The sequence below is a fragment of the Piliocolobus tephrosceles genome, chromosome 6 (assembly GCF_002776525.5).
Source record: "Piliocolobus tephrosceles isolate RC106 chromosome 6, ASM277652v3, whole genome shotgun sequence".
Lineage (NCBI taxonomy): Eukaryota > Metazoa > Chordata > Mammalia > Primates > Cercopithecidae > Piliocolobus > Piliocolobus tephrosceles.
In genome coordinates, this window is record NC_045439.1 from 57,526,669 (window position 1) to 57,551,526 (window position 24,858).

The 24,858-nt window shown below is 39.7% G+C and overlaps 1 protein-coding gene across 2 annotated transcripts in view; it reads left to right on the top strand.

The window, feature by feature from the left end:
* NEMF (nuclear export mediator factor) overlaps window positions 1-24,675 on the top strand; it is a 70,168-nt gene extending 45,493 nt beyond the window's left edge. For both annotated transcript variants that reach the window (XM_023222684.2, XM_023222685.3), the window contains 15 exons: window positions 1,665-1,777; window positions 4,541-4,598; window positions 5,105-5,163; window positions 5,255-5,375; window positions 7,169-7,448; window positions 8,167-8,209; window positions 8,334-8,383; window positions 12,238-12,391; window positions 18,543-18,620; window positions 18,746-18,943; window positions 21,282-21,314; window positions 22,694-22,794; window positions 22,879-22,922; window positions 23,012-23,091; window positions 23,606-24,675. In XM_023222684.2, the coding sequence (XP_023078452.1) occupies window positions 1,665-1,777; window positions 4,541-4,598; window positions 5,105-5,163; window positions 5,255-5,375; window positions 7,169-7,448; window positions 8,167-8,209; window positions 8,334-8,383; window positions 12,238-12,391; window positions 18,543-18,620; window positions 18,746-18,943; window positions 21,282-21,314; window positions 22,694-22,794; window positions 22,879-22,922; window positions 23,012-23,091; window positions 23,606-23,683 (1,490 nt within the window). In that variant the 3' untranslated portion in view covers window positions 23,684-24,675. The remainder of the gene's footprint in view (window positions 1-1,664; window positions 1,778-4,540; window positions 4,599-5,104; window positions 5,164-5,254; window positions 5,376-7,168; window positions 7,449-8,166; window positions 8,210-8,333; window positions 8,384-12,237; window positions 12,392-18,542; window positions 18,621-18,745; window positions 18,944-21,281; window positions 21,315-22,693; window positions 22,795-22,878; window positions 22,923-23,011; window positions 23,092-23,605) is intronic.
* Window positions 24,676-24,858: the final 183 nt, after the last annotated feature.

The window sequence follows — 24,858 nt, forward strand, 5'->3', positions numbered from 1 at the left end:
GAGGTAAGGAGTTTGATACCAGCCTGGCCAGTATAGTGAAACCCCATCTCTAGTTAATAAATAAATAAATAAATAAATAAATAAATAAATAAATAAATAAGCCGGGCGTAGTGGCACACACCTGTAATCCCAGCTACTCAGGAGGCTGAGGCAGGAGAATCGCTTGAACCCAGGTGGCGGAGGTTGCAGTGAGCTGAGATCACGCCAGTGCACTCCAGCCAGGGCGAAAAGAGCATGACTCCATCTGAAAAACACAAGATACCACTTTATACCCACTAACACGTGTTGGTGATGATGCTGGCGAAAACAGTAACACGTGTTGGTGATGATGGTAGAGAAAATAGAATACTGCTGGTGGGAATGGACAATGATACAGCTGCTGTGGGAAATGGTTTGGCAGTTGCAAAAAATGTAAAACATAATTGACCCTGCAATTCCTCTCTTAGGTATATACCCAAGATAAGCAAAGGTATGTGTCCATACAAAACTTGTTTGCAGATACTGATAGCATTATTTATAATAGCCAAGAAATGGAAACAATCCATATGTCATTCAATTAATGAATAAACAAAATGTGGTATATCCATATAATGGAATATTATTCAGACTTACAAAGAACAGAAGTACTTATATGTGCTTTTAACATGGAATGACCGTGAAAAACATTAAGCTAAGTGAAAGAAGCCAAACCTAAAATGCTATGTATGATTACATTTGTATAAAACGTCCAAATTAGGCAAAACCATAGAGACAGAAAATAGATTAGTAATTGCCAGGGACTGGGTACAGAGGAGAAAATGGGGAGTGGCTGCTAATGAATATAGGGTTTCTTTTCTGGGATGATGAAAATGTTCTGGAATTAAATAGTGTTGATGGTCATGGTCACACAGCATTATGAATATACAAAAAGCCATTGAATTGTACACTTTAAAGGGGTGAATTTTATAGCAGGTGAATTATACCCCAATTTAAAAATATTTGAAATCTAACCATAAGGGACATATTATTCATATATGCTCTTCGTGTTCATGATTCCGCCAATCTATTTTAATTTTGGAAGTCTTCAAACTTTAAATGGATTTCTCTAAATTATCTTTTCTGGAGTGAAGTTAGAATTATTGATGTGAGAGGATATTTCTTCTCTGACATGTTTTATTTACATAGGTCATTTAAAAGCTTGCTCTGTAAATAGCAATATTAAAAATACATTTTTAGTAACTTTTTATAATGGTGAAGTAAAAATGTATTAGTATTTAAGATACATGATTGACCGGCCGGATGCAGTGGCTTACGCCTGTAATCCTAGCATTCTGGAAGGCTGAGGTGGGTGGATCATGAGGTCAGGAGTTCAAGACCAGCCTGGCCAAGATGGTGGAACCCCGTCTCTGCTAAAGATACAAACATTTAGCGAGGAATGGTGGCGGGCACCTGTAATCGCAGCTACTCAGGAGGCTGAGGCAGAGAATTGCTTGAACCCAGGAGGTGGAAGTTGCACTGAGCTGAGATTGTGCCACTGCACTCCAGCCTGAGTGACAGAGCGAGACTCTCTCTCTCAAAAAAAAAAAAAGATATATGATTGACCCTGTCATGCAGCATGTAATTTTCATCTTTCTCTAGAGAAAGTCCATACTTTGGTGTTGAGACATTATGCATTGTTATTCCAGGAGAACCCATCCCCCCACGGACCTTGACTGAAGCTGGCACAATGGCACTTTGCTACAGTGCTGCTTGGGATGCACGAGTTATCACTAGTGCTTGGTGGGTGTACCATCATCAGGTAATAAGGGCTCTTGTCCTTTCTCTTAACTTACTAAGAGCTACTGTGTGCCAAATTTTGAGAGTATAGAAGTAAATAAAGCAGACAAGGCTCTAATAGAGCTAACATTTTTTTGGTAGAGGAAAATATGTACATAATGTCAGGTAATAACTGCCATAAAATATGTATTTTTTAAAGCATGAAAGGGGATAGAGAGTGATAGGGGATACCATTTTGGATGAAGTATTGGGGGAACCTTTCTAGGAAGGTAGGATTTGAGCAGAGAGGTAAATGAAGAGAAAGTGATCCATGCAGTTATACAGGATAAAGAGTATTCCAGTTATTATCGATTATTATTGGCATACTGACCTAAAAGGCCTTTCTCCTGTTCATCTTTGTTGGAATATTCTGAATTCTCTTGGGCCCTTCCAAAAAAGTAGGCATATCCTCTTTGTTTTTTTTTTTTTTTTTTTTTTTAATTCATTTGTTTTTAGTAATTGCCCTTCTTTGTGGTTAATGATGTTGTTGGGGTTTTTTTTTTGCATTTTTTTTTTCTTTGTAGAGATGGGGTTTCACCATGTTGGCCAGGCTGGTCTCAAATTCCTGACTTCAAGTGATCCTTTTGCCTCAGCCTCCCAAAGTGCTGGGATTACAGGTGTGAGCCATGGTGCCTGGCCAGCACTGTTTAGTTTGGTGATACTTCATTCCATATTTGACCTCACATTGCTATTGATTTCTTATCATACTTTTGAGAATTATAATTGATAATGATGTACTTTTATAAGTTCCTAAAGCTGTACAGTAGGATGAAAAGAGTTCAGTTTCATCATACTCCCTTAGATTTAGTTTCATTTTTGTATCTTTTTATATTTATTATATGCTGTGCTGTGATATTGTCATTATAGGGGGATTATAAATTGCTACCTCAGTGCTGTTATAAAAGTGGTTTTAATTCTTTTATTACAAAATTTTTTGGAATGAAATTTAGTGTGTTTTTAATCCCTTGCTGGTTTTTTGTGTTTGTTTTGAGATGGAGTCTTGTTCTGTTGCCCAGGCTCGAGTGCAGTGGTGCAATTTCAGCTCACTGCAGCCTCCGCCTCCTGAGTTCAAGCGATTCTCCTGCCTCTTCCTCCTGTGTAGCTGGGACTACAGGAGTGTGCCACCACACCTGGCTACTTTTTCTATTTTTGTAGAGATGGGGTTTGGCCATATTGGCCAGGCCAGGTCTCAAACTCCTGGCCTCAAGTGAACTCCTTCTTTCGCCTCCCAAAGTGCTGGGATTACAGGTGTGAGCTAGCACACTTGGCCCCTTGCTATTTTAATAAGTATGACTAATAAAGATACTCTGAAGATTTGGGGGTTTCAAAGATTTAGAATTTTTTTTTTTTTTTTTTTTTTTTTGAGATGGAGTGTTGCTCTGTCACACAGGCTAGAGTGCAGTGGCGCGATCTCGGCTCACTGCAACCTCTGCCTCCTGGGTTCAAGCAGTTCTCTGCCTCGGCCTCCTGAGTAACTGGGATTATAGGTACCCGCCACCACGCCTGGCTAATTTTTGTGTTTTTAATAGGGACAGGGTTTCACTGTCTTAGCCAGGCTAGTCTTGAACTCCTGACCTCATGATCCACCCACCTTGGCTTCCCAGAGTACTGGGATTACAGGCATGAGCTACCACACCTGGCCCCAAAATTTTTTTAAATTATGGGATAAGTTTACTCACTTTCTGTTTGCCAAAATAGGATATATTTTTTAAAAATCTCCTATAATCTTTATTTCATATAGTGAAAGGTTACTTTTGCCTCATGCCTGTAATCCCAGCACTTTGGGAGGCCAAGGTGGGCAGATCATGAAGTCAGGAGTTCGAGGCCAGCCTGGCCAGTATAGTGAAACCCCACCTCTACTAAAAAAATACAAAAATTAGCTGGGCGTGGTGGTGCACGCCTGTAGTCCCAGCTACTTGGGAGGCTGAGGCAGGAGAATCGCTGGAATCTGGGAGGCTGAGATTACAGTGAGCCAAGATTGGGCCACTGCACTCCAGCCTGGGTGACAGTGCGAGACTCCGTCTCAAAAAAAAGAGAAAAAAAACTTTATCATCAAAAACAGTATCTTAGACAAGGATTTTATTTAATAAATAGAGCTTTATTTTAATAAACATAGCTTTATGATAAGCTCATTGACCTATCGTTACTTTTCTCATTACATCTCATGCTGGAAGAGATGAGTGGACCAGTTCTGCTGTCGTCCATGGCATTTGAAAATTATTGCCGGGCACGGTGGCTCACGCCTGTAATCTCAGCACTTTGGGAGGCTGAGGCAGGTGGATCACGAGGTTAGGAGTTCAAGACCAGCCTGGCCAACATAGTGAAAGCCTGTCTCTACTAAAAATACACAAATCAGCCGGGCATGGTGGTGGGTGCCTGTAGTCCCAGCTACTCAGGAGGCTGAGGCAGGAGAATCGCTTGAACCCAGGAGGTAGAGGTTGCAGTGAGCTGAGATTGTGCCACTGCACTTCAGCTTGGGCAACAGAGTGAGACTTCGTCTCAAAAAAAAAGAAAGAAAGAAAATGATTGATGTAGTGGATTCTTTGTTTTTTCTTTGTTACTTCCAGAGGCTTAATCTGTCATGAAAGGTATCTTTCCCTTCAGTATTGAGAATTTATATGAAATTACAAACTTTTCAGGAGACAGTGTGGCTTACTTGACTCTGACTTTACTTTCTCCTCAAGTGGAAAAAGAAAACCGGAGTATTTTTTAAAATAAGAATATAATGTATTATTGTGTTCTTCAGGTATCTAAAACAGCACCAACTGGAGAATATTTGACAACAGGAAGCTTCATGATAAGAGGTAATGTCTTGACAGGAAAAATATCCCTAGACTTGTCAATAGATTATGGAGACAGGTTTGAGGACAGATTACAGATACTCTTAGAACAGAAACTAATTACTTGGATTTCTTATATAAAGTCTGCTATGAAGTAAAGAAGTTTTTGCCTTGGTGGGACAAGTTTAGTGTTTGTCATATCTTCATGTATATATTTTTTGAGGGCAGTGCACTTTTGCGTAGTTTAGTTATAAGGATAAGAAAGTATAGCCTGAACTTATTTCTGAAAATAGAATATTCAGGGTCTGACTGACCCAGAATATCAGAGCAAGCGTGTATTTTTTTTCTTCTTAATAACTGTTCCTATACATACTGCCCAGTTCTATAAATGGGAAATGTTATTCATGACATAGCAAAAGACAAAATGGATATGACCATTCGTGTCATCTGACACTAATTTTTTTTTGTTTTGTAAGCAAAAAGTGGAGAAACCTGATTTTTAAAGCATTAATGTACGTTATCTTTTGTAGGAAAAAAGAATTTTCTTCCTCCCTCGTATCTAATGATGGGGTTTAGCTTCCTTTTTAAGGTACTCTTCAGCTTCTTGGTTATTTATTTTTTTCCTGATTTTCATTAGTCTTGTTTAAAGCTCCATCACTGAAAAATAACTGTTTCTTTAGGTAGATGAGTCTTGTATTTGGAGACATCGGGGTGAACGAAAAGTCAGAGTACAGGATGAAGACATGGAGACACTGGCAAGTTGCACAAGCGAACTCATATCAGAAGAAATGGAACAATTAGGTAGTTTATAGATTTTAAGAAATTAGTTTTTGTGATGTTTTTTGTTACCAATTTTTGCTTCTGAATCCTTAGAAGATCATGTCTCTTTTGGGATAATCTAAATATCTTAAAAAAACCCAAACTACTTGCTGTAAGTTTTACTGAATTTTGTTTTTGGAAATGCTAAATATACTTATTCTAGTGAATTTAAAAGTATTTATCAGGCCGGGCGTTGTGGCTCATGCCTGTAATCTCAGCACTTTTGGCAGTCCGAGGCAGGTGGATTGCTTGAGCTCAGGAGTTTGAGACCAGCTCCTGGGCTGGGACAACCCAGGGACGAGCCTGGGCAACATGGTAAAACCCCGTCTCTACCAAAAAAATCAGCGCCTCTAGTCCCAGCTACTGAAGAGGCTGAGGTGGGAGGCTTGCTTGAACCTGGGAGGCAAAGTATTTGTTTCAAGTAGAGAGTAATTATAGTTGCTAGAATAAATTCACCTGCCTACCTAAAGGAACTACAGAAAATATTCCCACTAAATTATTTTGTAGTTATTCTCTCTGCTAAGGTCATTCCTTTTTACAGGTAATATTGCATTGTTTCATTTACTATTACTGTTGTGTTGTAAGATTCTGTTGATTGAGGCTCACCATTTCCCTGGGACTATATAAAGTGCCTTATTTACATTCTTTTTTTTTTTTCCCCCCGAGACGGAGTTTCAGTCTCTTGCCAGACTAGAGTGTAGTGGCGCGATCTCGGCTCACTGCAACCTCTGCTGCCCAGGTTCAAGCAATTCTTCTGCCTCAGCCTCCTGAGTAGCTGGGATTACAGGCACCTGCCACCACGCCTGGCTAATTTTTGTATTTTTGGTAGACGGGGTTTAACATCTTTGCCAGGCTGGTCTTGAACTCCTGACCTCGTGATCCACCCACCTCGGCCTCCCAAAGTGCTGGGATTACAGGCGTGAGCCACTGCACCTGGTCTATTTACATTATTTTCTTTTCTTTTCTTTTTTTTTTTTTGAGATGGAGTCTGGCTCTGTTGCCCAGGCTGGAGTGCGGTGGCCGGATCTCAGGATCTCAGCTCACTGCAAGCTCCGCCTCCCAGGTTTATGCCATTCTCCTGCCTCCGCCTCCCAAGTAGCTGGGACTACAGGCGCCCGCCTCGTCGCCCGGCTAGTTTTTTGTATTCTTTAGTAGAGACAGGGTTTCACCGTATTAGCCAGGATGGTCTCGATCTCCTGACCTTGTGATCCGCCCGTCTCGGCCTCCCAAAGTGCTGGGATTACAGGCTTGAGCCACCGCGCCCGGCCCTATTTACATTATTTTCTATTCTTGTAACCATCCTTGTCAGATGAGTGGTGGCATGTCATTTTGCAGGTGAGACAGTAGACTCTATTACTACTATTAGTTCCTTTGCAAAAGAATGAGTACCGGTTATGTGTGTTATATAATATGTATTTAAGTTTTATGTGCAAATTATAATAAAAGCAGCAAAAGTTATACAACTAATTTTGCTGTCTTGCTTTTTGGAAATACCCAACTAAGGCAAAGTTGTGGTTTTCATTGTTGAAAGGGTAGCAATGTCCAAGAAATTTATTGTGGTAAAGGATTTTGGAGATCATTTAGTTCAACCTATTCATGATACAGGTTATTCTTTTGTCTAAGAGTACCCTTTGGGAACGATCAGGCATTTTTCTGGTGATCTTTTGGAGAAATATGGGAGAAACAGTCAGTGGAATATTTTTATGAGGTTTTCAGGAAATGACCTGGCTTGGTTGGTAGTCCCACACTGACTGTCCTTAATGGTAATTCTACAGATGGAGGTGATACTAGCAGTGATGAGGATAAAGAGGAACATGAAACTCCTCCTGTAGAAGTAGAACTCATGACTCAGGTTAACCAAGAGGATATCACTGTTCAGAGTGGTAGAGATGAACTGAATGAGGAGCTCATTCAGGAAGAAAGCTCTGAAGATGAAGGAGAATATGAAGAGGTTAGACAAGATCAGGATCCTGTTGGTGAAATGAAGGATGAAGGGGAAGAGACATTAAATTATCCTGATACTACCATTGACTTGTCCCACCTTCAACCCCAAAGGTAATTTAAAAATAAAATTTTACATATTATTGTGTAAGCCGAGAATGATGATGAGGTAATCCTTACCAAGATAATACCAAGATTGACATCAGTACTTTTACCCTCCATTGTTTTACTGCTTTTTCACCATTTGATTGGGTCTCTCTGCAAAGAAATTCCCAGGACCAGGATAGAAAAATACAGTGCATTTAGAGTGGCCAAACTAGATCCAAAGAGAAACAACTAAATGGTTATAAATGCTAAGAACATAACAAAGGCAATTCCATCAAAAATGTGTTTTAGTCTACATAATGTTTTACAGATCATCAGGTCTGTTAGTTACAAATGCACAATTAACGATGTAATTCAGAACAGTCTAGGAGTCAGACAAACCAGTATTGGGTCTTAGGGTGTGTCCTTGGTAAAGTTACTTTGTGCTTAAGCTTCAGTTTCCTTCTTGGTGAAAACAGAATGGTATCCCTTTCATGGGGATTTATGCATGTATACCATCTGGCAGTGCCTGACACACAGTAAGTTTTCAATACACGTCACCTATTTTAAAATGTATATGGAAGTGTGGAGAGAGGAGCAATTTGGTTGTATGTTTTTCTCACTTTACCAAATCTGAAAATCTGTTGGATTGCCAGTACTTAAGAGTATGGTGTGGGAACATCTAGGGGCTTTGTAAATGAGCGTCTTTTACAGGCTGGTAGAGACTCCCTTCTGTTTATTTTCATAGGTCCCTCCAGAAATTGGCTTCAAAAGAGGAATCTTCTAATTCTGTAAGCTATTTTCAGTTTTATGAAGAACATCCTATTCTCAAGGAATCATTTTCTACTTTTTAATACTTTTCAAAAAAATTAATAATAGTGATGTTTGCATTTGCCTGTTTTTTTGTTTTAATAGAGTGACAGTAAATCACAGAGCCGGAGACATTTGTCAGCCAAGGAAAGAAGGTAAACACATCTGTGTTATCTAACTAAAAAGCATGATTTTCTTTTTTTTTTTTAATTGATAGCTCAGCTACCACAGATTACTTAGCTGTTTAAAGACTTCCTTCATTAAATTGACCAAGATTTAGCAGAAATTTTTCGTTGTTAATATTAAGCTCTAATACATTTTTCTGTTTAAGAGCCCTAATCTGTCACTGTAATCAATGAAATAGACCTAGTAGAGTAAGTACTCACTTAACATTTTCTTTTCTTTTTTTTTTTGTTTTTTTTTGAGACAGGGTCTCGCTTTGTTGCCCAGGCTTGAGTGCTAAGGTGCAGTTGTGGCTCACTACAGCCTCAAACTCCCAGGCTCAGGCAGTCTTCTGCTTCAGCCTCCCAAGTAGCTGTAGTGGCGCATGCCACTACAAAAATGTTTGTATTCTTTGTAGAGACGGGGTTTCATCATGTTGCCCAGGCTGGTCTTGAACTCCTGGGCTCAAGTGATCCTCCCACCTTGGCTGCCCAAAGTGCTGGGATTACAGGTATGAACCATTGATGCCTGGCCTTCACTTAACATTTTCTTTTTTTTTTTGAGATGAAGTCTCACTCCGTCGCCCAGGCTGGAGTGCAGTGGCGCGATTTCAGCTCACTGCAAGCCCCATCTCCTGGGTTCATGCCATTCTCCAGCCTCAGCCTCCCAAGTTGCTGGGACTACAGGCACCCGCCACCGTGCCCGGCTAATTTTTTGTATTTTTAGTAGAGATGGGGTTTCACCGTGTTCGCCAGGATGGTCTCGATCTTCTGACCTCATAATCCAACCGCCTCAGCCTCACAAAGTGCTGGAATTACAGGCATGAGCCACCACGCCCAGCCCACTTAACATTTTCAATAGGTTCTTGGAAACTTGGACTTAAGAGAAATAATGTGTAATGAAACCAATTTTGCCATGGGCTAATTGATATAAACAGGAGTTAAGTTCCTCTGGCATATTTTTGGTCACAAAACCATCACAAAACTTCTAAATAAAGACTGAAAACACTTCTTTTTTTTTTTTTTTTTTTTTGAGACGGAGTCTCGCTCTGTCGCCCAGGCTGATGTGCAGTGGCCGGATCTCAGCTCACTGCAAGCTCCGCCTCCTGGGTTTACGCCATTCTCCTGCCTCAGCCTCCCGAGTAGCTGGGACTACAGGTGCCCGCCACCTCGCCCGGCTAGTTTTTTGTATTTTTTTTTTTAGTAGAGACGGGGTTTCACCGTGTTAGCCAGGATGGTCTCGATCTCCTGACCTCGTGATCCGCCTGTCTCGGCCTCCCAAAGTCCTGGGATTACAGGCTTGCACCACCGCGCCCGGCCGACTGAAAACACTTCTAATATTAAACATTAAAATAAATATAAACTGTACATATATTTAAGAAAGATTAATGAACGCAAGCACGATAATTATTTGCCCAATTTTTGGTAAATCAGTGAATGATGGTAGTTGTGGTAGTGGGTTAAATCAAGGACTATTTGCAAAGTGAAAATTGTAGAGTAACTCCTACTACCATGAGGTTCAAAAACAAAAATATGGCACGTTCTTTAAGCACTTTCATACTACATTGTTTATTGTTGTACATTTGTATGACTATTGTTTAGTTTATGAATTTTTGACAGTCATTTATATTAAGTCATTCATTCATTCATTCGTTTTTCAACCGCTTATTCCAGTTAAGGGTCATTGGTGGCAAAAGCCTATCCTGGCAAATCAGGGCAACAGGCCAGAACCAACCCAGAACAGGATGTCATTCCATTGCAGGGCACTCATTCATGCTGGGATAATGTAGACACGCCAGTTAACCTAACATGCGCATTTTGGGATGTGAGAGAAAACCTGAGTACCTGGTGAAAACCCACATAGTCATGGGGAGAACATGTAGACTCTGCACAGATGGTGGCCATGGCCAGGAATCAATTTTGTTTTTTGTTCTCATCAAAGTTATAACAATGATGTTGAATTAAATTATGTTATTTGAGGACTTGCTCTAATAAGACAGAGCTTTTACTACATAAATATGTACAATAATGATTTCAGTGTATTACATAGACTAGTTCTAGGGTAATATTGTCAGGAATAAATAGGAATACCTGAAATTAGGAAAGTTTTACATAAGACAGAAGACTTTATTTTTTATTTTTTATTTTTTTTGAGATGGAGTCTCGCTCTGTGGCCCAGGCTGGAGTGCAGTGGCGTGATCTTGGCTCACTGCAAGCTCCGCCTCCCAGGTTCACACTATTCTCCTGCCTCAGCCTCCCGAGTAGCTGGGACTACAGGCGCCTGCCACCACGCCTGGCTAATTTTGTTTTTGTATTTTTAGTAGAGACGGGGTTTCACCGTGTTAGCCAGGATGGTCTCAATCTTCTGACCTCGTGATCCGCCCGCCTCGGCCTCCCAAAGTGCTGGATTACAGACGTGAGCCACCGTGCCAGGCCAATTTTTTTTTTTTTTTTTTTTTTTTTTATTAGCAGGTCTCAGGAAGCAAGTAGAAGCAAGGCAAGGGCAGAAGGGAAGGAAATGACTACTGTAGGGTGGGAAAGACTAAGACAACTAAAGCATTCCAGGAAGAAGCCCTAAATCGGAATGGACAGTAAAGCCTTTTCATTTGAGAAAGATAATCATTAAACAATTACAGAGAATTCTGAGCATATAGCACTGTGCTGGATACTTACTGAGTATACAAAGAGGTAAAGTATAAAGCTCATGCCTTAAAGAGGCTTTTGAGTCCTGGATTCAGGAAGTAGTCATAAATATGTGAATAGTATCTGAAAGTGATAAAGTAGTTCAAGAGTAAGAGATTGCTATGAGTTCAGATGTTTGGGGAAATAACATCAGAAGTACACCTTGAAAGATATGTTAGCGGTTAAGTAAATGAAAGAGGGAGACTCCAAGGAGAATTAGCATTAACAAAGGGGAGTGCTTCTTTGGGGTAATATGCATAGTGCTTTGGGGAAATGATAAATAGACTCAGTGGGAAGGAAGAGAAAGTTTGTTTATTAAATGGTAGATGATATGATTGGAGAAGTAAATTTGAACTACAAATGGAGTACTTAAAAGCTAAGGATTTTGGACTGTACCCTTTAAAGTGATACGAAGAGAATGTGACATAGGCAAACGATTAAGGAAGATTAAAACAGAAGTTAACGGCTGGATGTGGTGGCTCATGCCTGTAATCCCAGCACTTTGGGAGGCTGAGGCGAATAGATACCTGGGGTCAGGAGTTCAAGACCAGCCTGACCAACATGGTGAAACCCTATATCTACTAAAAATACAAAGTTAACTGGGCATGGTGGCACAAACTCTGTCTTAAAAAAAATTCAGAAGATACAGACTGTGGAGGAAGTCTGGGTGGGATGTAATGAGGACCTGAACTAAGACGTTGGCATTGGGAACAGAAAGAAGAATACCACAGTAATAAAATTTACCCTTCCTTCTTAACCTGTGTATTTTTTAATCCATTTAGTCAACCAACCAGTCAACAAATGTTTTATTAAATGCCTAAGACCTCCCAACGCTATGTTGATACAAAGAGTGCAAATCCCAGTGCCTGGCCATTAAGGTGTTCAGGGGCTAAATGTGCCTAGTGAGTAAGCATGAGTCAGGAGTGACAATATGTTGAGCTTGGATGATGGAAAGAAAGATAAATCCATGAGAGTTGAAAAATTTTCATCTTTTTCCTACGTGATGATTTTGAGCATCTTTGTATTTTCTAACTTGGTGATTAACAAGTGAAGCAGAAGCCATGACCATTTATATACTGTATATGTGCCCTTTCCCATGGAACTTTTTTAGGGCACTAAGAATTGAAATTCTAAGAATGAGATGTTTCCATGTCTTTTTTATTCAGGGAAATGAAAAAGAAAAAGCTTCCAAGTGACTCAGGAGATGTAGAAGTGATAGAGGGAAAGGATAAAGAAAAAGAAAGTACTGTACACATTGAAACTCATCAGAACACAAGCAAAAATGTTGCGGCTGTACAGCCAATGAAACGAGGACAAAAGGTAAACTTCAGGATGATCTATATGGTTCACAGTTAAGTTGTGAGGTTCCTTTTTAATTTTTTAAAGTTGAAGTGAAATAGAAAATGTAGGCCAAAAAATCCTTTGTGATTTCCTTTGACTAGAAATTAGTTGAGTAGATACAGCATTTGAAGAACATAGAGATCATTACTAGAAGTTATTTAGACTTTCAAGATCATCTGCACAGAAGCTTTCATTTTATCTGGAAGAGTAATAGGAGATTATGGTTTGCCAAAGTCGCCCAGCTAGTTAAGTAGCAGAGCTGATATTTATTGAGAATTTAGCTCAGTAATTTTTCGATTTTGGTTAGAGTTCTTAGATATTTTGCTAAAGGTGGATGATGAAGAAAGAAGTACTTGTGATAGAACATACTCTTTCCACACTGCCCCTACCAGCTACCCGAAATAGAGTCTTGCTCTGTCACCCACGCTGGAATGCAGTGGTGCAGTCAGGGCTCACTGCAGTAGCCTTAACTTCTAGGCTTAAGTGATCCTCCCATCTCAGTCTTCCAAGTAGCTGGGACCACACAGGTGCATGCTACCATACTCAGCTAATTCTTTTTATTTTTTGTAGCGATGGGGTCTAACTATATTGTCCAGGCTGGTCTCAAACTCCCAGGCTCAAGTGATCTTCCTGCCTCACCCTCCCAAGGTGCTTGGAACTAGAGGTGTGTTAGCCACCATGTCTGGTTACAATATAATATACTCTTCAAAATGCTCTAGCAGCCAGGTGCAGTGGCTCATGCCTGTAATCTCAGCACTTTGGGAGGCCGAGGCAGGTGGATCACTTGAGGCCAGGAGTTCAAGACCAGCCTATCTAACATGGTGAACCCCATCTCTACTAAATATACAAAAATTAGCCAGGCATGGTGGTACATGCCTATAGTCGCAGCTACTCGAGAGGCTGAGGCAGAAGAATTGCTTGAACCCAGGAGGCAGAGGTTGCAGTGAGCCAAGATCACGCCACTGCACTCCAGCCTGGTGACATGGCGAGACTCTGTCTCAAAAAAAAAAAAATGCTGTAGCAGTATAAAAATGAGGGGATTATGGACTAATTTATGATTGTACCTCTTTTAAAATTTAAATTTCTTTGCAATCTTTTTTTTTTTTTTTAAGAGGGCCTTGCTGTGTTGCCCAGGTTGGAGTGTAGTGGCTGTTTACAGGCATGTTTGTAGCATACTACAGCTTTGAACTCATGGGCTCATGCACTCCTCCTACCTCAGCCTACCAAGTAACGGGGACCGCAAGTGCATGCCACCACACTAGGCTATAATCTTTATAAATATGTTTTGTGATCTTTCCTTCATAGAGGTCAGATTTTCCTATGCTTTTTTCCAGTGAGCTGCAAATAAATGGACATGTGCATAAGGAAGGGAAGACTCAACATAATAAAAATATAAATTCTCCTCATACATAATTTCAACATGACTTTAATCAGAATTGAGATTTTAATGCTTGATAAAATAATTCTAAATTTATTTTAAAAGGAGTAAATGCTTGAGAATAGCTAAGAAAATGAGGGATTTCCCTATGAGGTAGTAAAATATTTAACGCTAGAATTTTTACAACAGCATGTTATTAACATAGGAATAGCTAGACAGAAAAAGTGAGACAGAATAAAATCTAGACACAGGACCACTACCTGATATTTAGCATTTTAGTATGTGATAAAATAATATTGCAGATCATTTGAGAAGATATGAAATATTCAGAATGATGGCTAACCATATGAAAACGGTACCACAGTGCATTGCAGGTGGAGAAAGTAAAGAACCACCAATAAAATTAAAAAGCAAATGGCAAACCTGAAAAAAAGAAAAAAGTGATGAAAGAAATGCTGTGTAAACCTGGGGAATTTTTTTTACTCATCATTTTAATAGATACTACATAGTCAGTCGTTCAGTAAATGTTTGAGTGTACAACATGGGAATTCCAGTCAAACGTCTTAACAATGCTTCTGCCCTTTGACTCAGCAATTCCTCTTTTAGGAATTTATCCTAAAAAAAAAAATGATGGGTATGCACTGAGGATGTTGAAGTTTATATTTGTAATAGCACAAAAACTGCAATTAATCTTAAGTGTACAACAATATGAAATAATAAATGATGCATTTTTACAGTGAAATATTCTGCAGATAGGTTAAGTTTTAAGGCAAATCGTGATAGAATTTTTATTAAAATACATTAAATTTTTAGGTTATTTTCTGGGGAATTGTCATTTTAACCACTTTGAGTCTTCCTATGGAAAACCATAATTGTGCAATTATGAAACTATAATTGAGCAATCTGCCCGCCTCAGCTTCCCAAAGTGTTGGGATTACAGACGTGAGCCACTGCGCCCTACCTGTTTTTAAAACTTTCATTTCCTAGTTGTTATTTGCTGGTACATGGGAAGACACCATTCATGTTGATCTAGTAATGGGCAATCTTATAGAGCACTTACTAATTTTAATACTTCGTCTGTAGGCAGTCATATCGTCTACAAATTATGGCTTTTCTTCTAGTCTTAATATCTTTTTATTTTCCCCATGTTTTTTGCAGTGACTGAAAAGCAAAAGTATTGTGTTTCATAGAAGTAGTCATTGTGTATATCTTTGTTAATTCCATTAAAGGAACTAAGATTTTATCATTGTGGGATGTTTCCTTTGGGTTGTTGGAAGACACCTTTTTGAAAGTTTTTTTAAATAATGATGAGCTAAATGTCTCTGAATGGTTTTTCTGTATCTGTTGCATTCTTTTTGCTTGTTTTTTTGCTTTTGAGACAGGGTCTCACTCTGACGCCCAGGCTGGAATGCAGTGGTATGGTTATGGCTCACTGCATCCTCAACCTTCTGGGCCCAAACCATCTTTCCTCCTCAGCTTCCCAAACAGCTGGGACCACAGGCGTATGCCACCATGCCTGGCTTATTTTTATTTTTATTATTTTTAGAGACAGGGTCTTCCTATTTGCCCAGGCTGGTCTCTAACTCCTAGGTTCAAGTTATCCTCCTGCTTGGTCTCCGAAAAGTGCTAAAGTTACAGGCATGAGCCACTGTGCCCAGCCTATTGCATTATTTTCTCTGTTTATGGTATATTACTTGAGCAAAATCTATTCATTGGCCTCTAATTTCTCATACTGTCTCTGCCTGGTTTTTGTGTTTACACATTATATCAGTTTCATAAAATAAGTTTAGGACCTCTCCCTCTTTTTCTGCTTTCTAGAATTTTGTATAAAATGGAGATTGTGGCTGAGCACGGTGGCTCATACCTGTAATCCCAGCACTTTGGGAGGCTGAGACGGTTGGGTCACCTGAGGTCAGGAGTTTGAGACTAGCCTGGCTAACATGGTGAAACCCCGTCTGTATTGAAAATACAAAAATTAGCCGGGTGTGGTGGGACCTGTAGGTCCCAGCTTCTTGGAGGCTGAGGCAGGAGAATTGCTTGAGCCTGGGAGGCAGTGGTTGCAGTGAGCCGAGGTCATGTACTACACTCTAGCCTGGGTGACAGAGCAAGACTCTGTCACAAAATGGAGACTGTTCCTTGAAATTGGATAGCATTTGCTTATAAAACTAGACCTAATGTTTTCGGTTTTGTGAGGAGATTTTTTTTTTTTTTAGACTGAGTCTTGCTTTGTTGCCCAGGCCAGGATGTAGTGTTGCAATCTTGGCTCACTGCAGCCTTGACCCCCTGGGCTCAAGCAGTCCTCCCACCTCAACTTCCCTAGTAGCTGGGACCACAGGTGTGTGCCACCATGCCCGGCTATTGTGAGGAGGTTTTCAAGAACTATTTTCAGTTTCTTTAATAATTTTAGATTTATTCAGGTTTTCTGGGATGTTTTTTTGAAGTTGGTTTTCCGAAGTTGTATTTTCTAAGAAACTCTGTTGTCATCAGGTTTTCCATTTCTCAGTCCAGTTTATTGGTAACAATATTCTCAATTTTTTTGAGGTACAGTGTACATAATAGTAAAATGCACAAATCTTTGGCTCAGTGAATTTTTTTTTTTTTTTTTTTGAGACAGAGTCTCGTTCTGTTGCCTAGGCTGGAGTGCAATGGCCTGATCTCGACTCACTGCAACCTCCACCTCCCAGGTTCAAGCAATTCTCCTGCCTCAGCCTCCCAAGTAGCTGGGACAACAGGCATGCGCCAATATGCCTGGCTACTTTTTGTATTTTTAGTAGAGACAGAGTTTCACCATGTTGGCCAGGATGGTCTTCATCTCTTGACCTCGTGATCCGCCTGCCTTGGCCTCCCAAAGGGCTGGGATTACAGGCATGAGCCACTGTGTCCGGCCTCAGTGAATTTTTGTAAGCACACACATCTGTGAAACCACCACTCAGATCCAGATACTTTACTTGGAATGTTTCCAGCATCCCAGAAGGCTCATGCTTGTTTGCCAGTTTCTTTTTTTTGAGACAGGGTCTTGCTATGTTGCCAGGCTGGAGTACAGTGGTGGTGTGATCTCAGCTCACTGGATCCTCCTCCTCCTGGGTTCAAGCGATTCTTCTGCTTCAGCCTCCTGAGTAGCTGGAACTATAGGCACATACCACCACACCCAGCTAATTTTTGTATTTTTAGTAGAGACGGGGTTTCACTTATGTTGGCCAGGATGGTCTCGCTCCTGACCTTGTGATCCACCCACCTCGGCCTCCCAAAGTGCTGGGCTTACAGGCGTGAGCCACTGCGCCCAGCCGGAAGGCTCATGCTTGCCACTTTCTAAGAATATCCCCCCATGACTTTTTGTTTTTTGAGACAGAGTTTTACTCTTGTTGCCCAGGCTGGAGTGCAATAGCATGGTCTTGACTCACTGCAACCTCTGTCTCCCAGGTGCAAGCGATTCTCCTGCCTCAGCCTTCCAAGTATCTGGGATTACAGGCATGCACCACCACACCTGGCTGTTTTTTTTTTTTGTATTTTTGGTAGAGATGGTGTTTCACTATTTTGGTCAGGCTGGTCTTGAACTCCTGACCTCAGATGATCCACCCGCCCAGACCTCCCAAAGTGTTGGGATTACACGCGTGAACCACTGTGCCAGACCCTCACATGACTTTTGGATCCATAAGTATGCATTTCTGTTCATATATGTATGAGTGGAATCTTCTGGGTTGTGGCATACATGTTGTTTGGCTTTATTAGATACTGCCAGTCAGTTTTCCAGAGTACCTGTGTCAGTTTCCCACCAAGCAGTGTATGAGAGTCCAGTTACCCCCATCCGTAGTAACACTTGGTATTGTCAGGTTTTCTTTTTTCAGTCATTTAAGTGTGTATATGCTGATAGCTCATTTGGCTTTTATTTCATGTCCCTGATGACTAATGATATTGAGCACTTTCTCATGTTTATTGGACCTTGAAGCACCTATTTTAAAAATTGGTTTGTCCTATCTTTCAAGTTGATGTATATGAGTTCTCTCTAATCCTGAATACAAGTCCTTTCTTGGATATATGTATTGCAAGTGCTTTTCACACTTGGGGGCTTGCTCTTTTTCACTTCTCTAATAGTCTTTTTTGATGAGTAGCATTTTAAAATTCTAATTAAGTCTGATTTATCAGTCTTCTTTTACGGCGTTTGTGTCCTGTTTAGGGAAGTCTTCACAATTTTCAAAATGTGTTATTTTGGTCCCAGCTAATACAATTAATCAAGACAAAAATCTCTAGGGTGGGGCCTAGATGTTTATAGTTTAAAACCCCTAGAGTGATTTGGGGATGTAATCAGGGTAAAGAATAACTGGTTTATTTAATAAAATACAGAGTCTTGAAAGCCTCTAGAATAAGTGCCTAGCCTAGCTTTGCTGCTTTATTTCTTATTCTTCCTCCATGTGTACCCTGACTCCAACCAAATGTGATGACTTGCTATTACTATTCTCTTTCTTTTTAGACTTGCTTTTCCAATACTGTTTTACTTTATTTCTTCCTCGCAGTTCTTTATGTTGTATTAATTTATCCTTACTTCTCTGTGTATCTTCTCTCCACCCTATGGTACATTCCTTGAGGATGAGGACTTCGGTTATCCAACTTTGTAGACTTCATATTGTTTATTATAATGGTGCCTTATTCAGTAAGCATTTTTGACAGAGAATATAAAGTAACACCATTTCTTTGCAAGTATTTGTTGACATTTTTTTGCTGAATATTTCCAACGAAAATCTTCTGATTTTGTAGAGTAAAATGAAAAAAATGAAAGAAAAATACAAAGACCAGGATGAAGAAGACCGTGAACTTATCATGAAATTGCTGGGGGTAAGTAACATCTAAAAACATTTTTTTCTTTTGCTTTTCAAATGAGCATCTAGTCCACTGCCTAGCATATGACAGGCATTCAATACATTCTTAACACTGACTAATGTTTCCTCTATGAATTAAAGTCTGCAGGTTCAAACAGAGAAGAAAAAGGGAAGAAGGGGAAGAAAGGAAAAACAAAGGATGAACCTGTGAAGAAACAGTCCCAGAAACCCAGAGGTGGACAAAGGATCTCTGACAACATTAAGAAAGAAACTCCGTTCCTTGAGGTTATAACTCATGAGTTACAAGACTTTGCTGTAGATGATCCACATGATGACAAGGTAAGGCTACTATACATGTGGGCTTTTGCTTCTTAATTAGGGTGGTTAACCATCCTGGGGTTCCCAGGACATGGGACTTTCAGTGCTAAAACCAAGACAAGGGTAACCCTATTCTTAATGGAATGTCATCTCAGAAATATAACCTGAAAGACTAAAATTGCAATATCTAAGCATGAAATAGTAGTATTGATAGCTGATAAAAATTTTGTTACAAGCCTTTAGGAAGTAATCAGTTTTATGGAGAGGCTTTGATTTTGATGGGAACTGAGTTAAATTAAGACAGAGAGGTCGGGCGCGGTGGCTCACGCCTGTATTGCCAACACTTTAGGAGGCCAAGGCAGGCAGATCACAAGGTCAGGAGATCGAGACCATCCTAGCTAACATGGTGAAACCCCGTCTCTACTAAAAAAAATACAAAAATATTAGCCAGGTGTGGTGGCAAGCGCCTGTAGTCCCAGCTACTCAGGACGCTGAGGCAGGAGAATAGCATGAACCCAGGAGGTGGAGCTTGCAGTGAGCCGAGATCACGCCACTGCACTCCAGCCTGGGCGACAGAGTGAGACTGTCTCAAAAAAAAAAAAGGAAAGAGAATTGGGATTGTCTTGAAGATGAGCAGAAAATAAATGTTCACTTTCTCTAAGCTTTTCTTTAGGAATCTATGCTATATTGTCTTATATAATGTTGAAAATGGGTATACCATTTAAGAGCCAAGTACCCTGGTTACAAAACCAGTGAGAAGTTTGTATTTTTCCAGCTAAGATGATTGCGTAATTGTTCTATTAAAAGTACAGCAAGCTCAGCCTTCTGCGTATCTTCTTACATGAATATGTACATCTTCTTGACTTTTTTTTTTTTTTTTTTGAGGCAGTCTTGCTCTGTTGCCCAGGCTGGAGTGCAGTGGCACAATCTCGGCTCACTGCAACCTCCGCCTCCCAGATTCAAGCGATTATCCTGCCTCAGCCTTCCAAGTAGCTGGGATTACAGGCGTGCATCATCACACCTGGCTAATTTTTATATTTTTAGTAGAGATGGGGTTTCACCATGTTGGCCAGACTGGTCTTTAACTCCTGATCTCAGGTGATCCGCCTGCCTTGGCCTCCCAAAGTGTTGGGATTACAGGCATGAGCCACATGCCCAGCTTGTTTATTTTTTAATAACTTGGTTTAAAATAGAGGCCAAATAAAAAAATTTTACTTTTGTCTCCAGCATTTTTATGTAAAGCTTGAGTTATAATTGTGTGCTCAGTTTAGTGCAGGTAATGCTTACAGGGATTCTGTATTACTATTTTCTTTTTTTCCCTGATGAACAGTTGTTGTTTAGTAATACTAAAACTCATTTTGGCTCTTAAAATTTGTACATTATTCTTGTGTTCTGTAAATCCTAGACTCAAAACTGCTCACTAGAAGTGTTAATTATTAATGTTCTTTCCTGAGTAGGTGCTGTGGTCTAAATGTTATACCCCCCCACAATTCATATATGGGAACCTAAATTCCCAGCGTGATGGTATTAAGAGGTTGGGCCTTTAGGAAGTGAAGTCATGAGGGCTCTTCTGTCATGAATGAGTGCCCTTTTGCCCTATGAGGACACTGCAATAAGGTGCCATCTTTTTTTAAGATGAGGTCTCCCTATGTTGCCCAGGCTGGTATTGAACTCCTGGGCTCAAGGGATCCCCCAACCTCAGGCTCTCAAAGTGCTCGGATTACAGGTATGAGCCACCACACCCAGCCTAAGGTGCCATCTTTGAGGCAAGCCCTTATCAGACATTGAATCTGCTGGTGCCTTAATGCTGGACTTCCCAGCCTCCAGAACTGTAAGAAGTAAAATTTCTGTTTATAAATTATACAGTCTAAGGTATTTTGTTACAGCAGCCTGAACAGACTGAGACAATTGGTTATCTCCGGATAGATTTTTCTTAAGTAAGCAAACAAAATTAAGCATATTTTATGGGATATGGGAAAAATTTATCCAGAAGTGTTGAACAAATATTTAAAAATAAAAGTTATGTTGACCAGAATTCTCTATTTGCTTTTCTCCTGGCAAACTTATCAACCTTAGTTGTCATTTTAAATTCTCCCTGTAACTTTTGCTGCTTTAACATATACTTTATATGAAAGTTTCAGTTCCCACCTCCTCTATATCAGAGAACTACCCTTCTTCTCTTGAATGACATTACTTTCTTAATAAACACACACACACACACACACACACGAATCCACTTCCCTGTGGGTCAGCAATGACAGTCTGGTTATATCACTGTTTCTTTCTCCTTATGGTTTAATGGTGTGGAATTTCATTTTACATTATAGCTGACATTTTTATTTTTATATGTTCGGAACAGGAGGAGCAAGATCTGGATCAACAGGGAAATGAGGTATGATTTTATGTTGGGGTTCCTACTGCAACACTGTGATTACAATTCAGTTCCCAGAATGTCTGAAACACAACTTATTAAAACTTAAAAACTTAAGACTGCAGGTCAAGAAGTCAAACTTTCAGAGTCTTAATCCCAACTCTGCTGTATGTAACTGTACACACTTGGAAACATTATTCTTTGGGCCTCTGTTTCCTTATCTGAACCCAGGGGAGGGTTGTTTTGATAACTAATATATGTAAAGGGTATTTAGAAAAGTTTATGGCACATAGCAAACACTCAAATATCAATTATACTTCAGCACCAAGTATACTGTCCTAAATCTGTAAGTTTATTCATATTGTTAAATAAATAGGGGCAATCTCACAGGCAGCACAGCAAATAAGAACTCTAAGAAGCTCTGGGATTTCTCCTTAATAATGGGGAAGAGAGAAGGCTGTTCTAGTCCAGGGTTTCTCAGCTTTGGCACTATTAACATTAGGGGTTGGTTAATTCTTTGTTGTGGGGTCTGTCCCATTCATTATAAAATGGTTAGCGACATCCTTGGCCTTTACCCACTAGATGCCAGTACCAGCCCCTACCTCTTCCTTCTCACCCCTCATCGTGTCAACCAAAACTATCTCCAGACATTGCCCATTGTCTTCTGAGGGCAGAATCTCCCCAGGTTGAGAAATAGTGGTGTAGCCAAGGTATTTAGTCCCATTTCCATGTGATGGAACTTAAATCTACTTGTGGTTATTACTGCATCATTTAAATCCATAACAGGTTTCTGCAACTCAGGTAATATCCAGTAGTTTTTCTCTTTTTTGAGACAAGGTCTGTCACCCAGGCTGGTGTCACTCAGTGCAGTGACAGGATCATGGCTCTCCACAACCTCTACCTCCTGGACTCAGGTGATCCTCCCCCCTCAGCCTCCCGAGTAGCTGGGACTACAGGCACCTACCACTATGCCCAGCTAACTTTTGTATTTTTTGTAGAGATGGGGTTTCTCCATGTTGCCCAGGCTGGTCTTGAACTCCTGGGCTCAAGTGATCCACCCGCCTCAGCCTCAGTCTTCCAGAGTCCTAGGATTACAGGTGTGAGCCACTGCTCCTGGGCCTTCTTTCTCTTAAATGGAACTGTAGGTGGTATTTTGAAAATTATTGTTCTCAATACGTATTATGCTAGGCAAAAATTAAGTAGTAAAGAATATATTTAAACATAGGTCTTCAACTCTTTGGAACTATGAAGCAGAGTTTAAGCATGACTGTTCCAGCTTAGATGGTATATGTATCAGAAAAAGATAAAAAATATGTTGAGATATTAATCCAAGTGTTTTTGCATTTTTTTTTAAAAGAGTGGTATAAATTGCTTTTGTAACTGTTATTTTCCCTTTTTAGGAAAACCTATTTGATTCTTTGACAGGCCAGCCACATCCTGAAGATGTACTACTGTTTGCCATTCCAATATGTGCCCCTTACACCACCATGACAAACTACAAGTAAGTTACCATTAGTTGACAGAATGGCTTTTGTGAATTGTTTTGTAATGTCTATTTAGTAACACATGTAATTCCTTTTTAAAGATATAAAGTGAAACTTACTCCTGGAGTGCAGAAAAAGGGAAAAGGTATTTAAATTTGTTTTTTTGAATTACGATTTTAAACAGTTCAGTGACTTAACAGGAGTAGATTATTCTTACTTTTTTTTTATTTACAGCTGCAAAAACAGCCTTGAATAGTTTCATGCATTCCAAAGAAGCAACAGCAAGAGAAAAAGACTTATTCCGCAGTGTAAAGGTAAAGTTCTTCAGAAAAGGAATGTGGAGACTGACAGTACAATTTAAAATGTTAGCAGTTTTTTGTTATTTTAGTAGAAAATGCTGTCTTATGGCCGGGCACGGTGGCTCAAGCCTGTAATCCCAGCACTTTGGGAGGCCGAGACGGGCGGATCACGAGGTCAGGAGATCGAGACCATCCTGGCTAACACGATGAAACCCCGTCTCTACTAAAAAATACAAAAAACTAGCCGGGCGACGTGGCGGGCGCCTGTAGTCCCAGCTACTCGGGAGGCTGAGGCAGGAGAATGGCATAAAACCCGGAGGCGGAGCTTGCAGTGAGCTGAGATCCGGCCACTGCACTCCAGCCTGGGCGACAGAGCGAGACTCCGTCTCAAAAAAAAAAAAATGCTGTCTTATTAGAAGCAGTAATACCATTTCAGCTAAAAGTTTGGAAATGTTTTTCTTTTTTGTCATAAAAGAAACATGATTGACCATACAGGATGTGAAGATATTCAGCAATTTTCTTTTTTTAGGACACAGATTTATCAAGAAACATTCCTGGCAAAGTGAAAGTGTCTGCACCCAATCTTCTGAATGTAAAAAGGAAATAGCTGAGATGAAATTCTAAAATATTTGAGAAGAGTCAATTTTATAGCCTTTTGGAAGTTCAAAGATGAAAACACCATGTATCAGGACTTCTGCATTATAAAAATGAACTAAACATTGCCTTGCTATATTCACCAAAAGGACTTAATTCTTGTTTTTTTCCCCAGTTTTATATAGAAGAAACACTGTCTATGATAGGATTTCCTAAAGTATTTGTGGATAGTTAAATGCTAATTATATACATCTGTAATTATTCTACATTTTCTTGACATTTGGGAGGTTAATATCAAGTATTCATTTCATGATGTAAAGAAACTGAACAGTGAAGTGGCTTGATTGCTTAGACTACTGACTTGGTAAGTCTACTGTATATAACATCTAATATATATATTACAGGCCAGCCACAGGGGTGTATTTAGGATTGTGTCTTGAACACTAAGTATTGGAGTGGATTTTCTTCTGCTTTCATCTATACTTGTCAAAAAATATATTAGACCAAAATGTAAAATGTAAGTAATAATTCTCATGACTCAGCTTAAGTCCTAGAAGAAATTGGTGTTAATCATTTCTATTCATTTGTAGACCTTCAGGTTTGATCTTATTTTTTTCCTTGTAGTCTCATTCAGTTCTGTACCATTTTAATTTCCACCTTTACTAATTAATTACCAATATAGCACGTTACAGAGTATCTTAACCTATAATACCAGAAGTGCATTTTAAGGCTTACCACTAAAGACTCTGACCCACTTTTCCTGTCTCTTAACAGAATGGAAAATGAAATCATCATTATTTCCATTCCTTCATGAGCTACAAAACTTTTTAATTAATTTAAAAAAAAACTTTGTAATTGACTGGACAACACCTGCCTGTATTCAGCATGACCACCTGCTCCAGCCCCTGCACTGAAGCGTTAAGGTCAAAGTACTACATAGTTGTTGGTCCCTCCACACTTTGTTTTCCCAGCCTCGTCATAATGTGAATATTAATGTTTAAAAAAGAAAACCCTTTATTATGTTGTATTTACAACACTAGGTTACATGATTATAGACTACTCTTGCCATTAAAAAAAATCTATAATGTTTTTAAAAAATGACTTCAGCATTTTGATGATGGTAAGACTATTTAGTATAATGTTTCTACAGATATATATCCTGAAGTTACTGAAAAGGAAATACAACAA